Here is an 18,598-nt window from a genome sequence, read left to right as displayed (position 1 = left end):
TTAACTTACTGAGGTGAATACCGAATCAGTGGGGGCTGCGCAGGTTACCACGTGAAACATCGGCCTTGAACGGTGTGGGGAAGGAGGGAAAGGAAGGAAGGAGGTAAATATTCACTGTGGTTTGTGAGAGAGAATGAGAGGGAGAGAGGGAGGGAGGCAGAGGGAAGTAGAGCGTGTGCCGGTGTGCCCAAGGGAAGGAAGAGGTGGGTGAGTTGCCTGCCATGTGAAAACTAATTCTTTGTGAAGGTCATGGGATTGTTAGGCGCCACACGGCCGGACCAAGGAGGAGCGAGATGAATGGAGAGAAGAAAAGGTCATTCGGGCGACAGCGGGTGGTCGACGCGGGGGCAGGAGAGTGAAAGGGTGTGGTGTATCCGGTAGTGTGGTGCCTGCTTGTTTGCTTGCCTACCCTGCCTGCGTGCGCCCGTCCCTCCCCGGTGCTTGATTGGCTTGTCCGTTCACGGGGACGTTTGAGTTAGTTGTTTGACGTGGCTGTTGTGTGTATTGGCTCATTCGTGTGGGTCGCTATAGTTGTTTTAGTCTTGTTTATTTCAGTGACTGTTTTCTTTTTTTCGTTGTGTTGTTTTTTTTTCTGAGTTGCTTGGTTGTTTGTTAATTAAGCTTTCTTTTTGCTTATATTTTGTTTTCTTTCTTTTTTTTCTTTCTTTATCTCTCAGTTTGTTTCCTATTTGTTCGCTTATCTGTTTACGCATTCATTTACTAATTATCAGTCGGTTTTTTTTTTAGTTTATCAATCTTGTTTTTCGTGTTCTTGTTACATTCTACGGTTTTGTTCGAATAATGTTTTTCTTCTGAGCATCGGATTTAACTGTCAGACTTGATGTTCGAGTTATTTATAATTCTTCGGTGTTCCTTTAATTAACTTGCTTGGAGTGGACTGGAGTGGAGGAGGAGGAGGAAGAAGGGAGGTTTGACTCTTAGGTTTGCAGTGAATGTTCGTCTCCTTGTTTGCGTGAGTGGGTGTTTGATGTCCCTTCGTATTAGCACGGAGGATTGATTGTGTTGTTTGTGTTGCTCTGAGTAAAATAAAAGAGATATACAGGTGCGTTTTGTGTAGGTGAGTGTCTACCTGTCTGTTTGTGTGTGTTTCAGGTGTGCAGGTCCCCCTTTGGAAGTCGGTTTTGCAATGTCTTACACTGTCTCTGTTTTATCGCACAAGATCACGTTTTATGAGGGTTTTTTCCCCGGTGAGTTTTATATTTCCTTTACGACTCGTTCGGTGTGGATATTTTCTTTCTTCCATGTCCTGTCTTTTCTTTCTTATTTTCTTCCGCCGTCGTACCTTTTCATGTTTTCGTTTTCTTTTTTTTCACCACACCATACCTTTTTACACTATATCCTTCACCACACCACACCACGCCACACCCTTCTCACCATAACATACTACACGCATTCTAAACACATTTCTTTATACTGCATCATCTACTTCACCGAGATGAACTGCAGATTACCCTATTACTTTGTATTTATAAGTACTGACAGCGCATTGCAATAGAAACCCCTGAAACGCAACCGCTGGAACACTAATAAATACACACACACACACACACACACACACACACACACACACACACACACACACACACACACACACACACACACACACACACACAATACAAAGCTCAGTACTTCACCCTAACACACCGTGAGCAGGAACAAGAAAGAAAAAAAAACATAAAATGACTTTTCCTTGTCTTGTCACCCTTACTTGTAGAGATGCTGTCCTCTTTCTCACCCTTGCTTACCCACGACGACTACACACACACACACACACACACACACACACACACACACACACATACACATACACAAGGAAAAGAAAAAGATTGGAGTATGTATTTTTTTATCAATAATTGCCTTGATCTGATTGTCCATAAAAGTAGTGAATGACTTGCTCTTTAGGTGCAGGTGTGGCGGGGCTTGGGGTTAATCGTGTATAATTGTATCAGTGAAAGAAGAGATATTTGATGTGTCTGTTTAAGGCCTTGTAGGATACTTAGAGAGGCTGCCATGTGTGTATATGTGAGGGTGTGTAGTTGTAAGGAACGTCTGTAGGTGTGTGTGTGTGTGTGTGTGTGTGTGTGTGTGTGTGTGTGTGTGTGTGTGTGTGCGTGTGTCTGGTCCTCAAGGTTATCAAGAACATGATTTCAAATCGTCCTGAGTAATAAACACAATAGTTGGCAGTCTAGCAAATCGTAAAATAATCAACCAGCTAAATAAAACATCCTGTAGTGAGGCGTCTGTATTCTCCCTTTCCTATTTTTCTTCCCTCTTTTTTTTTTTTTCCTGGAGGCTCAAATGTGTGCTTGCTTGTCACCTAGAATTTTATGTTCGTCGATAATGGCGGATAGAAGTAGGATAGGAGACAAATGCCTTGTTCCTCCTTCGTCCACTTAAGCTGCGCAAGTTTTCTTTTGTTTTCCGCGGATTCTTATAACGCAGCGCGAACCGAAACGTAAAAGATAGAAGCGATCAACAAAGATAAGATTTTAGAAGAGATAGGAGCCGCACACTGAGACCACTGAGCCGTCTTCTCCTATACAGAGCCACACGACATTATTAATCCGACTCCTCGTTAATTAAAGCACCAATCTCGATGGGGTACACTTGGGCTGGGCTTCACCGGGCTTCACTTGGATTCACTCCGCATGAGAGAGCCGGCCAGCGATAAAACCGACTGGACAAGATGTTGCCCGCCTGATGCTTGGCTCGGAACCTTGATGCTGCTGAGGTTTCACTCCTGTCGGGGGGCGTTGCGGTGCGTGGAGGGTGCGTGCGGCGTTGACTTGCATCCCCAGGGCGCGGCCAGCACTCAGCGCCAGTCACCCGCTTCCCTCGGCCTGGTTTTATCGCAGCGGAAAGCATTAAAAGCATCGCGTGTTGGGGAAAGTCGCGTCGTAACTCTTGCCGCGGGAAGATACAAGGACGTGGTGGCTGTGTTCTATCTGGGTCGTTAATAAACCAGTGAATAATTAAACGCCGCTGAGTCCGTGTTGCCTATAATTTAATGGCGAATCATTCCCGACAGGTTTAGAATAAGTTCCCCCGCGTTTGTTTTCCTCTGAATTAGACTCCTCCGCACATTCCTCCCTGCCTCTCCCTCCTCGTCTCTCCTCTCTCTCTCTCTCTCTCTCTCCCTTCCTTCAAGCTGTTCTGGATATCTTCTCCCTGCCACCATCCCTCCCTTCCTCTCTGTCTCTCTTCGCTGCAAACAGTAAACGTCAGGATAGTTCTCATGTCCCTCCCTTCCTTCTAGACTTCTCCCTGCCTCCTGCCCTCCCTGCCTCTCTCCCTGTCCCTCCTTCTCGCTGCAAGCAGTAAAAGTCAGGGTAGTTTTAATGTCCTCATAATCAACTTCTCTCCTCACTTGATGTTGGCGAGCGTGATGTGTCGCCTCCCGATAGCGTCTGCTTGTGCTATCGCCTCATCTTTTCTGCAGCGACCTGTACACTTACTCCCCACTTCCTTCTCTTCCTTCTCCTGCTGCTGTTTTTTCCCTCTTCCTCTTCCTCCTCTTCCTTTTCCCCAGTACGCCACGCCCTTGACACCACAACCAGCCACCGCCCTCACTCTCCGCACGCTCCTATTCCACACACTCCAGCACCACAGGGTAATTGCATAACTTTAAAAGACACTATCCCCTCGCAACGCCACTCTCCCTCACATCCTTAACTTACACAACCACGCCACGGACAGACACAGCTACACCACCACTCGCCTCCAACACTCCGTTCCACTCCTGCACACACCACACCTCACCACGCCATCACCACGTCACATAAACTTCTACCACACCACCACACATCATACCACAACCACGTATCTCTACTACCACTCCTCTTAAGCACACACCACTGCTCACCACACCTCACCACGCCACATAAACCTCAACCACATCACCACACCTCACGCCACACAAAGGAGCAGCCTCGCAGCAACCTCGGCACAAGAACAAACGTACATCAACAGGTAACAAACAACCTGGCAGACTAACCTCAACGCACGGCTGCTCTCTCTCTGTCTCCATGCAGGTAACCTCCGTTTTAGTTACCTTTACCTGTTTCTCTCTGTCTCTCTCTCTCTCTCTTTTTTTTTTTCCATGGTAGCGATCTTTTTTTTTTCGTGGAGTTCTCGGGCACGACTGAATGTGAAGAATTTCCTAATTGGGACATTAACTGGATCGGTGGGAGCCGCCGGACGTCAAAAAATGGACAGGGAGGGAGTTAATACATTATCCGGCGGGGAGACGTAATGAGGAGAATTATGTCCAATGCGATATTACCTGAGCGTTGTCAGGTGTATGTTTTGAGGGTCCTGTCGCCCGCCCGCCCCTCTCCCAGCACTCTCTCTCTCTCTCTCTCTCTCTCTCTCTCTCTCTCTCTCTCTCTCTCTCTCTCTCTCTCTCTCTCTCTCTTCCCTCCGCAGTGGATGAGACTCTCCCTGGGGTTTAATTGGACCATGTGTGTGTGTGTGTGTGTGTATGTGCTGAATTTGTTACCCACCCACGCATACACAAAATAAGGATGTTGCCCTTCACTTCGTAGTATAATAAACTCCCACCCACCTACTCTCTCTCTCTCTCTCTCTCTCTCTCTCTCTCTCTCTCTCTCTCTCTCTCTCTCTCTCTCTCTCTCTCTCTCTCTCTCTCTCTCTCTCTCATTAAGCAGCAAACATGAATGGCGTACAATCAAACCTATACACGTGTGTTGGCATTCAATTCAATTTACCTATAATCGACGTGTAATGCCGAACTGTTAGATAGCTGAATAATTATTGTCCACGTAATTCTCTCTCTCTCTCTCTCTCTCTCTCTCTCTCTCTCTCTCTCTCTCTCTCTCTCTCTCTCTCTCTCTCTCTCTCTCTCTCTCTCTCTCTCTCTCTCTCTAGCTCTCATATATATATATATATATATATATATATATATATATATATATATATATATATATATATATATATATATATATATATATATATATGTGTGTGTGTGTGTGTGTGTGTGTGTGTGTGTGTGTGTGTGTGTGTGCGTGTATCTAGTATGTAAAATGAATTCGCAGCCTTATTCTCCGTATAATTTTAACTTTTCCACGGTAGGCCTAAAAATTTCCGTCAACTAATTAAATAACCAATGAAAACAGAAGGCCCTTAACCCTATTTCCCCCCTTCCACTGTTTTCCCTTCCCCATGCTACTGTCCTTCCTTCCTCTTCACCCTTACCTTTATTTCTTTACCTATCCTTCCCTTCTTCTCTCCTCGGCATTTATCCTTCTGTTCATTCACCCATTCTTTCCTCCTTCCATTCACTAGTTCTTCCTTCCTCTCCATATATCCTTTTATCTCGTTTACCTATTCTTTTCCCCTTCCTTCCTCTTCAGCCTTCTCCATCCATCCTTCTTTCTGTTCACCAATCCTTCCTTCCTTCTCCCCACCAGTTCTTCCATCCTCCCATCCATTTATAAATTTTTACCTCCTTCCATCCTCTTCCTTCCATATAAATACAATTCCCCCTTCATTCTGATTAATGGAATACACGCTAAATTCAACTCTGGAGTATAAATTCGCGACGGACGGTCCTTCTCGACTAACGAACGGCCGGGCGGGGAGGCACAGGCAGGGTGACGGGGGCTTAAAACGGTGCTAACGCTGCGACGATGAATGGTACGTCCAGCTGGATTTTCTGTAGCATTTGTATAGAGTTGGGACGGGCACGGGGCTGGGAATGGCTGGCCTGGTGTTGGTGGTGGTAGTAGTGGTGGTGGGTGACTTTTTTTATCAGTTTTCAGTCCTTTTTCTTTTTTTTTTCTTTACTTTTTTTTCGTTGTTTTATTTATTGTATTCATTTATTTTTTGGTGTGTGTGTGTGTGTGTGTGTGTGTGTGTGTGTGTGTGTGTGTGCTTTGTCCTCAATTATTTTTAATCCTTTTTTTTTTCATGTCCGTTTTCCTTTTCGTGATTGATTTAGTTTTTCTTTGTTGTCTTAATTTATTTACGTTTCTTTTAATACTTTTCATGTCCTTTCCCTTTTATACTCTCTCTCTCTCTCTCTCTCTCTCTCTCTCTCTCTCTCTCTCTCTCTCTCTCTCTCTCTCTCTCTCTCTCTCTCTCTCTCTCTCTCTCTCTCTCTCTCTCTCTCTCTCTCTCTCTCTCTCTCTCTCTCTCTCTCTCTCTCTCTCTCTCTCTCTCTCTCTCTCTCTCTCTCTCTCTCTCTCTCTCTCTGTCTAATGAGGTGCCCGGGCTGGCCGTACATGCACCCTGGGTAATGGGCGAGCACTCAGGCTATCTGGACAGTATAGTTTACAGACAAACACGTGTTCTCGGGTATTGCTAATTTATGAGGGTCGCCTCCTGTCGGCCCCGAGAGATTTATCAGGTACCCATGGAGGTCTTCATGGCCCAGGTGTGTGTGTATGTGTGTGTGTGTGTGTGTGTGTGTGTGTGTGTGTGTGTGTGTGTGTGTGTGTGTGTGTGTGTGTGTGTGTCAGATTCTTTAGTATTTTTTTCCTCTCAATGTCTTTTTTCCTACTCTTTTTTTTTCTATTTCTCTCCCTCTCTTTTTTTCCTCCTCCTCCTCTTCCCCTTGCTCTACTTTCTCCTATTCGTCCTCCTTCCTCTGCTAACAGGAAATGGGTAGATGTGGGGAATCCTTCTTACTTTTCTATCTTGTTCTTATACTAATAAATAATATATACAAAAAGTAACTATTTCTAGCAGGCAATCACGTTATGGGTTTATGAGTCTATTAGTTTTATATTACGTGCGCTTTCTTTATTCCTCCTCTTCCTCTTCCTTTTCCTTTTTCTACTACTCCTGCTGTTTTCTTTTTTTTTCGCTACGTAACTTTATACATTAGTCAGATTTTGCTTATACATTCCTTTAATCTGACTTTTTTTTTTTTTATCTATCAGTGCCATGTCTTATCTTCCTCTCATTTGTTTTTTTTTTTTTTTTTTCTCTACTTTATACTTTATGACACATATTCTTTGGGTGTTCTTTTTATTTATTTAATTTGTTTTACTATCTTTTAATCAGGATCGCGGTTTACCAGTATTTTTTTATTTATTTTTTTTTTTCAGTAACACAACGTCACTATTAGTTTCGCCGACGTGCTTACAAATTTGGCGCAAGGATGCAAATACGTAGGGAATGGGTTCTATAAAATGCCGATGGAAAAATGCAGATAAAAGAAAATTGATAGGAGGTGAGCTAGACCAAAAAAAAAAAAAAAAAAAAAAAAAGAGGAGGGACAACAAGTGAGACAAGAACAGCAACATCAGAGATAATGGTAATGATAACAGCGACAATAACGACGCCAAAATGAGGGGAAAAGAAGAAGAGAAAGAAGAAGAAGAAGAAAAAAAAGGAGATAGAATAAGAAGAAGAAGAAGAAGAAGAAGAAGAAGAAGAAGAAGAAGAAGAAGAAGAAGAAAGACAAAAACAAGAACAAGATGATGAGGATGACGATGATTATGATGGTAATGATGAAAATGATAAGGAGGAAGAGGAGGAGGAGGAGGAAAAGTAAAAAGAAGATGAGGAGAGAAAAAAAATGAAGTACAAAACAAATAAAAACAAGGAAAAACAAGGAAAAGAAGACGAAGAGATCCCACAAACACTGAAATTCCCAATAACAATGATAATAACCACCACCACTACCACCACCACTACCACCACCACCACCACCACCACCACCATCACGATCAGAAAGACACGCCAATCAGGCAGGCAGAGATCACAAGCAAAATCCAAACCTCAGATATATTCCAGTAAACAAGGCGGACGTGGAAGGAGGGAAGGAGCACAAAAACACACACAAATAAGCACGCCACCTTGACATATTAACGAAGAACGTCCCGAGGCGAGCTACTGTTGGGCGCTACAATAATTGGGCTTCTTTATTGGGTTCAGGAGCTACTAATGAGGCAGGTGAGGGGGCAGGCAGGTAGGTACGGAAGGACAAGGCAGGGAGGGAAGGGGGAGAGTTAAAGGAGTGCTGCAGGGGCGGGGCAGGGCATGTTGGGACCCATTTTGTTTTGATAGTGATGACCTTGAGATTGTGCGTGGAATCAAGGACGAGGGTGGCTTATCTTGCATCTCTCTCTCTCTCTCTCTCTCTCTCTCTCTCTCTCTCTCTCTCTCTCTCTCTCTCTCTCTCTCTCTCTCTCTCTCTCTCTCTCTCTCTCTCTCTCTCTCTCTCTCTCTCTCTCTCTCTCTCTCTCTCTCTCTCTATTGAATCTGAACTCTCGTCTATAAAGAAAATAAAGCTAAAATCCCTTGAAATTAACATTGGATTTCGTTTATGTTCGAATTTTCCTTCATTTAATCGGACTCATAAGCACGGTGAATTAGCAAAGCAGAATCCCTCGCCTTGTAACTCTCCTCACACTCGAAAAGAACACCAGATCAATTACAGGAACCTCTTAGAAGCGTATTTAATGTATCAGTGTGTGAAGAACAAGAACCAGAACCAGACCATAATGCAACTTCCTAAACAGGTGAATGCTGTAAGTAGAACAAAACCAGCCAGTTGTCCAATGTGAACCTCAAAAGCAGGAAGAAATTGGAAGTGAAATTAAACAGGTGAACGGTTATTGAAGTCCTAAGTAAGATCGTTTAGACATCTCAATTTTTTTTTAGATTGAATAATAAAATGTCCGTAATTTAGCCATAATTTAGTGAAAAGAAAGTGGTGGTTAAACTAAATACATCGACTAATTTTGAAGTTAAGTAGAAAATTGGATTATATAGACACCTGAAATTTGGTACATGGAATTCATAAACTGTTATTGAGCCGTAAATCAATGAAACAAAACTTATGATCAGACTAAAAATACACGAACTATTATTGACATTGAAGTAGAAAACAAGATCATACTAACTCTTGAAATTTGTTTGACTGAGTTTATAAATTACCACTGACCCTTAGAAAAAAAAACTATATACACTGTTTGAGGATTGTTTATATTATTATATAGTGATTTGGAGAAAGCATGATTAGTTTAGGTACTTTTTTATTACTACATCTATGATATTGTTGTTAACTTTTCTGGCTCTGTTCCTTTTTTATCTTTCTTTTTCTTTTAGTTTGCAATTTTTCTTAATTAGTCCCGCTGTGATGTTTACACTAAGGTATTTTAATTTGCTTGTTATTGGCTGGAGGGACTGTTGGAGATTAGAATGATCAGTGCGCCAGAGGACGAAGTACATTTGTTCTTGTTGTGTATACAGTGTCTGTTCCTAATGTTGGATTCATGTAATTTTTGTCTTTTTTAATTTTGTGTATTCAGTTACGCATTCTGGTGCTTTAAAATATAGACATCAGAGAGAGAGAAAAAATAGAAATAGGTAGATAAATATATAGATAATTAGATAGATAGATAGATAGATAGAGAGAGAGAGAGAGAGAGAGAGAGAGAGAGAGAGAGAGAGAGAGAGAGAGAGAGAGAGAGAGAGAGAGAGAGAGAGAGAGCACCTTTAGTTATATATTTACACATAAAATATAACTTCCAAACTACAGAAGGCAAAGAACATTAGAAAGAGATACAAAAGCATAGAGAGAGAGAGAGAGAGAGAGAGAGAGAGAGAGAGAGAGAGTGTCAGTCAGTCAGCATAGCACCCCACAAGTTTCACTATTGTACCTAAAGTTTACAGTCTCAGCAAAGTAACACCCTTTGTCCCTCACTGTTGCAGGCGTCACCTAAGGGACTCCGAGGGCGCCGCCAAGCACCTTGTCAAGTTCTGCGCCTTGATCTTATCCATCCCTCCTTGTACGCTCCGTCTTTCCTACCTGCCTACCTGCCTGCCTGGTTACCTGGTGCCTAGTAGATGGAAGACCTGTACTTAAATGTGTGATGTCTTCAAGAGTGAGTGTGTTGTGCTTTATTTGTTTAGATCTTGTTGTTTATGCTTTGCTCTTGATTTGACTTTTTTTTTTTTTTTTTTTTGCATATTTGGTGTTTGTGTATTGCGTTGTTTTGATTATATTAGTTCCTGTTTTTCTGTTTGTTTTCATTCGTGTTTTCGTCTGGATATACTCTTTCCGTTTCTCTCTCTCTCTCTCTCTCTCTCTCTCTCTCTCTCTCTCTCTCTCTCTCTCTCTCTCTCTCTCTCTCTCTCTCTCTCTCTCTAGTTTTTTGTATCTTTCGCAGTTTATTCAATTTGTTCCTCGCCATTCCCATACTTTCCATGTCCCACTTCTCACCCTTCCCCTGTTCCACCTCCCCAGAGAGAGAGAGAGAGAGAGAGAGAGAGAGAGAGAGAGAGAGAGAGAGAGAGAGAGAGAGAGAGAGGCAGGCAGGCAGGCTGTTGTGTCCCGCCATTTGCCACACCACGTGATATTAATTGTCGGCGTGGATCATTTATTTGGGCTCGGGACTGAATGCCTCCCCGACATGGCGCGCCGAGAGACGAGTGCGCCCTGCTGGAGATTAATGCTGCGCCGCCTCCCTCACAGCACCCTGCGCAGCGCCGGCCAGGTCCTGCGCAGAAACTCAATAGGTAATTTTTTTTTTCGTTTTGTTTCAGTGACTTTGATGTGTTAGGACTTTCTTTTGTCACTCGTTTTTTTTTTTTTTTTCTTTTCATGATTTGAGGTGGGAATCAAGAAAAAAATGTTAAAAAGGTGAAGTTTTGTGTGATATAAACATTGAAAAACTCAAATTTGTTTTTTATGAGTTAGATGTGGGGAAAAGTAAAAGGGAAATTTGAACGGTATTTTGAAGGGTTCTATTTAAGTGGAGATTTTTTATAGATGAAAATTAAAAAAAAAAAGAAAAAAAAACTTATTTGAAGAGGCATTGTCTCGACAAGACCCCGGTGTTATGACTTCATGGTAGACATAATTGAGACCAAAATTCTTGATGCTTTAGAAATCCAATTAATCCAGATGTGTTGCCCGTAAAAAAAAAAAAATAATCTCATCAACTGGTGTGTGTGTTTTCCGTGTTTTAATTGCATTTATCTTCCCAGACTTGTATAATTTGTGCGAGTTAATAGATTGCTTTGAATCTTCCTTGTAAGTCGAGGGATGTAAAAAAAGGCACTAGTTTTATATACATGTTATTCAACTTGCATTATATTTAATTATACAACAGAGACTGGCTATCACCTTTATCTTCTTATTAGAAACAATCACGTCTTTTACACAGTCGCAGTAAATCTTTAATCTCACCTTCTTATCTCAACCAAATGTATATCTGTAAATTTTTAACCTCCTTTTTTTTTTCGTTTTTCTTTGAAGGACAATCTAATTCTTATCACTGGCTTCCTTTGAAACATAACTTGCTCATATCAGTGTATATCAGTCAAGTAATTGCGGCGTCGCCTTAATATCGTGGATGTTTTGAGGGGAGGGGGAAAAAAATACTGATATCGAAGGACAACCTCATTTCCTGCCGGTGTGCCTCGAGTTGTCTTGAGGTTAATTAATTAAGTCTCGCCACGGAACACTTGAGTAAATTAGAGAACTTTTGGTGTCTCGCTTTTGGGGGAGTTGTTTTGGTTGAATGAAAAATGCATGTTTGTTTGAGGTGATTGGGAGAGAGAGAGAGAGAGAGAGAGAGAGAGAGAGAGAGAGAGAGAGAGAGAGAGAGAGAGAGATACTAATAGCGAGTAGAAGAAAACGAGACAAAGAGACAGATAAACAAGAACAAGAAAACGCAGATTAACAAATAAAGGAGAAAGAATGGAGTTAGACGAAAAAAAATACCCGATAAAAGACAAATCCAAATCTTGCCACCTATTGTCCCAGACTGACTTTACGATTACGACACCAACACGACGACTAAAAATAAATAAACAAACAAGAAAAGGAAAGAAAAATAAGGTCAAAATTAAAATACAAAACACCCTGATGTCAGTTTTACGGCGATTTACAAGTCCATTCCTGGCTGACTGAAAACAAAACCAAAAAAAAAGATACAAGGAGATAATTTGTCTACAACCACCACTAGCATCACCACCACCACCACCACCACCACCACCACCGCCACCACATCTCTGCCACACCCATATCAATTCAGATCCCATCGTGGCAGCATCGACACTCGACCTATTGACCTACACACACACACACACACACACACACACACACACACACACACACACACACACACACACACACACACACACAGAGAGAGAGAGAGAGAGAGAGAGAGAGAGAGAGAGAGAGAGAGAGAGAGAGAGAGAGATTAACGTAAACTCAGCCAGACATTTCTCGTGGTTAGTTTAGTTTATTTCACTGCGACGCTTAGTTTATAGTTTCCCTTCAAACGTCTCTCCATTTTCTTTCCTCTTTTTTATTGTATATTTTTTCCCTTATATTGTATTGTTTTATTTATTTATTTTATTTCATTTTTTTTTTCGTTTTTCGCCACTCGTTTTTCTTCTGTCACTTGCTTAATTGGATTTTGTGCTGATGTGGTGTATGTTTTTACGTGAATTGCATTTCCTTATTTTTTTTTATCTTTTTTTTTATTTGCAACACTTCTTTTTGTTACATTTTATTTCTTTTGCGGTTTAGTGTTCATGGCTGTTTCGTGTGTTGCTTTTATCTATGTGACAGATTTTCTTTTTTTTTGCTACTTTTTTTTTTCATTCTTTCTTCTTTTTTTTCCATGTGTGTATGATTTTTTTTTCTATTCGTGTGTTTTTGTAATGCAGAAGAATTACATCCAGCACATTTAATTTTACTCTTATTTATTCTTGTAGCTACGTTCTGTGTTTCTCATAATAGTAGTTTTATTTTATTTATTCATTTTTTTTTTCATCTTCCAAATACACCAGTTTCTTTTTCCTTCACTCTTTTCTCCTCTCTTTCTTTCTTTACAATTTTGCCTTGCTTTATTGCATTACATTTAGTGCCCTTAAAGTCTTGTTTCCAGATTTATAGCTGCTCTTTACATATTACCTATTCATTCTTTTTAATTCCTCTTACGCACATATATGCCTATCTTGCCTGTTATCGCTGAATATCTAACACTCCTTCGTTAATCTTAAGCAATTAACTCCACTTATTCCTTTTATTCTTATGTTTTAGTGTCTCATTTTCCTACTTGACTTTTACATTTTTTTCCGTTCATCCTTCTTATCTTCATGTTTGCCGAGTTTTTTTTTCTGTGAATATTTAAAATTTCCATAATCCTTAGCAATTAACTCCACTTCTCCTAATTCTTATATTCCTTATAATTAAGTTTCGTCTTAATTCATTATCTAACCCTGATTATTATTTCCAAACGTCATGTCGTCACTAGTTGTTAATAAGAATTGAGTAAATGGATCTATAATTATAGCGGGTGAGTAATTGAAGATGATTTTTAAACCCCAAAAAACACATCATCGTAAACTGAATCCTGTAGTGATATCCAGAATAGAATTAAAGTGAAGGGGTGAGTGACTCATTTGCCTCCTCCACACGGGGTCCGACTTACGAGGTGGAGTGGTGGAGCGGGACGGCGGTGGAGTGGGAGGGAAGTGAGTCCTAATTTGGGGATCCTTGTCGCAGTTGGAACAAAAAAGACACGCAGGTTTCGGATGTTACAAAAGGACAGGGGGGAAGGAAGGAGGGGTTGAGATTGCCTCGTATATGGGAGTGAATGCCTTGGATATGCTCTCGGGGGCGCCATCCCCGCTGGGTACGCGCTGAAAGAAAAGGAAATGAAAGGGGTAGGGGGAAGAGAAAGGATGGATAAACGAGAGTAATCGAAAAAGATAAAGGGGTACACCACACACACACACACACACACACACACACACACACACACACACACACACACACACACACACACACACACACACACACACACACACACACACACACACACAGACACACAGGAACACAGCACAATTATATTTTAGCACAGATTGCGTTGAGATTACAGGAGGAAAATCAACAGAGCCTCAAAGATAAGTCGATACAGGCACACAATTACAGAAACACAGCGACAAATAAAGAAATAGACTTACAAAGAGGTGAAGATGCTTATGAGTAGATGCATATACAAAAGCAGATGAGCAAATAGATATAGACAGTCTGGAGAACGAACCTACTTATAGATCGAGGAAAAAATTAAACAGACAGGCAAACAGATGGTGATAAACAAACTCAGATAAACAGATGGATAAAGACGATCAGAAAAAAAGGAGAAAATAGTATATTATCATAGATTAACAAGGGCAAATAGAAAGATGGATAGACAGACAGCTAAACACACAGACAAACAGACAGCCCACCAAAAAAGTAATTAAGTACATAAAAGAGACGCAGATAGGAATATACACAGCTAAAAAACAAACAAACAAACAAAAAAATACAACTCAGCAGACATACAGACGGAAAGGGAAACGGACACACACACACACATATACAAAGACACAGACAAACAGACAGACAGACAGACGGACGCACAGACAAAGAAATATCTGATAGTAACAATGAACGCTCTCGGGGTCCCATTTTTCCCTGTGCCAGGTGTAAATTGCTCTGGCTGGGGCGTCTAACTGCGCCGCCTACTTCACACAATCGCTTAATTAAATTTCCCTGGCGATCCCTGCGGTTATTTTTACCTGAAGGGATGGAGGGAAGGAGGGAAGGGGGAGGGACAGAAGGAGGGAAGGGGGAAGGGAAGGGGAGGAGGGATGGAACAACGCTATAGGGACCAGTATGGAAGGGTGAAATTTGTTGAAACTGAGAGTAAAGATGGAGGTGCAGAGAGAGAGAGAGAGAGAGAGAGGTTGGGGGGGAAGGATTTCATGGGAGTAAGAGGAAAGTGGATTTTGTGAATAGAACAGAATACATAAAATAAATTAAAGTGGATGAGGGAGGTTGAGGAGAGAGAGAGAGAGAGAGAGAGAGAGAGAGAGAGAGAGAGAGAGAGAGAGAGAGAGAGAGAGAGAGACTGTATACTATCAGCATTCACCAGACTACAAACAAGAATACATCAAGTCAAGTCAGTGGCCTCGTCTCCATCTTTATCTTTCTTCTCTCCACAAACATTACCATTTCCTTCACTCCTGTTCTTCCTCCTCTCTCCTCTCTTTATCTTCTCTTCTCTCTCATTCTCCTCCCCTCGGGTATAAACTCAGGGGCACAGGTAATGACGGCTAATTAACACCGGAGGACACACCTGGGAGAAAGCTGAGAGAATTCGCTTCACTTCCACACTTCCGAGGTTGTTCACTCTTAACGAACTATCACTCTTAAGAACACCGAGTTTCTTCGCGAGGAGTTCATGAGGCACTGGAGGATTTAACTGAACCGCGAGTGTTTCAGAATACCCTAAAGAGAAACAAAGAGGAAAGGAAACTGGATTTGTGAGAGGGAGAGAGGAAGAAAAACATGTATGAGGAGAGTTTCCTTTCTTTGCGATGAGTTCATGAGGCGCCGGATAACTGGACTGAACCGCAACTGTTTCCAACTTGCTTAAGAAAGAACAGGGAAGAAAGGGAACTAGATTTGTGTGAGGGAGAAAGGAAGAAAAAGACATATATGATGAGAGCTTCGTTCCTTCGCGATGCGCTCAAGAACTGAAATGAACTGGTGTTTCAGATTCGTTTAAAGAGGAACAAAGAAGAAAGCGAACTAGATTTGAGAGAGAGAGAGACAGAGAGAGAGAGAGAGAGAGAGAGAGAGAGAGAGAGAGAGAGAGAGAGAGAGAGAGAGAGAGAGAGACGCATGCTGAAGTTTAAATGATTCTAGTGCACTTCTGTGTTTTGGAAGACAAGGAAATGTGTCGCCATTCATTACCTTCATTTTCGCCATCGTTTAGAGAAAATGGAAGACTTGCGACAAAGGTTCCCTCTTCTCCCATTGGGTATTATTAGAACTGTAACCTGGCAATTAGCTCGCTGCTGGTGTACGCCTTCCCTCTAGTTACGCTCCTTTGACGCAAGAGAAGAATAGAAGGAAGAATGGAAGTGAGTGGTGATGGTGATGACGATGAAGAGGGGAAGAGCGGGAAACATGGAAAAAGAAAGAAAGATGGGCGACAGGGAATATCCATGCCCATTAAAAAGAAATGAAAAAACAAGTGTTCGAGTAAAAAGAATGTGAAAAAAAACTTCCCCCGTTTCCATAGCAGAGAGAGAGAGAGAGAGAGAGAGAGAGAGAGCCGGACAAGTATGCAATCGGGCAGGCAGAGAGGTAAGCAGGCAGGCAGGCAGGCAAGGAGGCAGGCAGAGGCAGGCAAGCCGGCTGGTTGGTCTGGTAGAACCCCATGGCTGGCAGCGTCTCTGGTCATCAGTATGGGAAAGACGAGGGTACCCGCTACCTGACGTTGCGTTTATGCCTTGCTAAACGTCATTGGCCACTCGCTTAGGGCCGGGGTCGCCAGTGGCCGTCCTGTGTGATGACGACAACCGCATCCAAATGGCCACTTCATACAAATGACGGAGCCACGCGCAGGATTCCGTCTCCTGACCGCTACGCTTGTCGTTTTATATGTCGCCCTCCTCTACTCTTTTGGATTCCAGGGTTCGCGGGAGATGCGCCTCACTCGATGTTGTCTTGCTTTTAAGGAACGATCCACCACCTCCACCTCCACCTCCTTCTTTTCCTTCCTGCTCCTCCCCCTCCTCCGTCTCCGCCGCCTCCCTGTCCCGGCCTTACTGATGCCCGAGTGGTTGCTTTTGTTATTAGATTAAGGCAATTGGTCAAGTTGGATTTATTGTTCATGGGAGGGTCTCTCTCTCTCTCTCTCTCTCTCTCTCTCTCTCTCTCTCTCTCTCTCTCTCTCTCTCTCTCTCTCTCTCTCTCTGCTATGGAAAGAAGAAAAACAACTTTTACATGCATTTTATTTACAATGATCCTTTTTCATTCAAGATCGTATTCATCTCTGAAGCAGTTTTCTTTCTCCACATTTTCAGTACATTCATTAACACAATTATTTCGTTTTTATTTATATTTCCTTTGTGTCTGGAATATAAAAACAAGGCAGGAGGAAGAGAAGAATTAAAAGAAAGAAGTGAAGAAGGGAATGTGGGAGGGACATCACCAGAAGAATTAGTGTATGAGAAGAAGAGGAGGAGGAGGAGGAGGAGGAGGAGGAGGAGGAGGAGGAGGAGGAGGAGGAGGAGGAGGACGAAGCGAGTGCGGAGTCATGGGGGCAGGAGATGAGGCATGAGAGTAGAGGTGAGAGGTGAGAGAGGGAGATGTTGGGGGGAGGAGAGACTAGGTGGAAGAGAGAGAGAGAGAGGGAGGGGTGTCATGGAGTTGGGCATGGAATGGGAAGGGGTGGGTGACCTCTGAAGAGTGAAAGGTCAGTGGTCTGTACGTAACATGGCCAAGGTCAGGCGGGAGGGGAGGAGGGTAGTGTGTCAACGGTGAGTCTCATTTTGGAAAGAAGAGAAAGAAGGAGCACGATAGAAGACAAAAGGAGGGGAAGAGGAAGGGAAGGAAGGGAGAAGTTGGATGGAAATTAAGTATAAAGCTATGAGAAGGAGGAAATATGTTCCAATGGAAGAAAAAAGGAAAATATAGAGATAGAGAAGAAAAGTAGTAGTAGTATAGGTATGAAAGGATGGAAGTATAACGGAGAGAAGATAACACTATTATGAAAGAGAGAGAGAGAGAGAGAGAGAGAGAGAGAGAGAGAGAGAGAGAGAGAGAGAGAGAGAGAGAGAGAGAGAGAGAGAGAGAGAGAGCGAGAAAGTAAATTGAACACGTAAAAAAATAAAAGGCAATTTTCATGAACGTTAAAGAGTGTGTGAATAATTAAAGGAAAAAAAGAAAGAGATAGAGAAAAAGAAAAGAATGGAGAGACATGGGAGGGAAAATGGAGAGAAAATAAAGAGTCGGACAATAAGAGAGGATGGAGCTGTGGGATGCATAAAGGTAAGCCTGCCATTTATCAGAGTGGCGAGCATAACTCAGGTTTAATATGGCAAGAACACACAACAACAATTTTCAAGTCAAGTAAACGCTGATGAAAGCACGTAAATAAGTTGGTTTAAAGACAGACTCACACAAACAGCTATTTTTTTTCTTTCTTTTCTTCTTTTTCCTACTCCTCCTCTCTCTCTCTCTCTCTCTCTCTCTCTCTCTCTCTCTCTCTCTCTCTCTCTCTCTCTCTCTCTCTCTCTCTCTCTCTCTCTCTCTCTCTCTCTCTCTCTCTCTCTCTCTCTCTACATTAAAAAGTAAGCCAAGACAAATTAAAAAAAGAAAAATAAGAATCTGGAATCACTCATTTGTTTAATTCTATTTTTTTTTTTTTTCGTCCCTGTTTCTGTCTCCATCTTTTATCTTTTATTACTTCACGCGAGAGCTATTTTCTCTCTCCTCCCTCCCAACCTCCCTCCCTCTTCTCCCCTTCTTCCCCCTCCCGCATTCTCCACCTTATCCCCCTCCTCATCATCCTCCTCCTACTCCTCCTCCTCTCCACCATTCCAAGACCACTGTGATAATGGCAGAGAGGCGATTTGTGGAGCAATTAAGTAAGTGATGGTCCCATTATAACTACGTTTCTGTTGCCCTGTGGAAGTTTTCATGTAAATCCGGCCCACCATAGAACGGGTTTGCCTGGGGGGAGGGGAATGGGGAATGGGGAAGGGGAAAGGGTAGGGGAGGGTAGAGGGGGGTTTTCGGACGAGC

General features: G+C 42.4%; 1 protein-coding gene across 8 annotated transcripts in view; it reads left to right on the top strand.

Moving 5' to 3' along the window:
- The window catches only part of LOC135105079 (uncharacterized), a 190,212-nt gene that overhangs the window by 88,778 nt on the left and 82,836 nt on the right, over window positions 1–18,598 (top strand). For all 8 annotated transcript variants that reach the window (XR_010270690.1, XR_010270693.1, XR_010270692.1 and 5 more), the window contains one exon: window positions 9,706–9,878. Coding sequence is in view for 4 of the 8 variants with exons in the window: in XM_064013028.1 (XP_063869098.1) it covers window positions 9,706–9,837 (132 nt within the window). In the remaining 4 variants the exon portion in view is untranslated. The remainder of the gene's footprint in view (window positions 1–9,705; window positions 9,879–18,598) is intronic.

The sequence above is a fragment of the Scylla paramamosain genome, chromosome 11, assembly GCF_035594125.1.
Source record: "Scylla paramamosain isolate STU-SP2022 chromosome 11, ASM3559412v1, whole genome shotgun sequence".
Classification (NCBI taxonomy): domain Eukaryota; kingdom Metazoa; phylum Arthropoda; class Malacostraca; order Decapoda; family Portunidae; genus Scylla; species Scylla paramamosain.
Note: the sequence above shows the minus strand (reverse complement) of the source record. Positions and strands in the feature narration are given on the sequence as shown.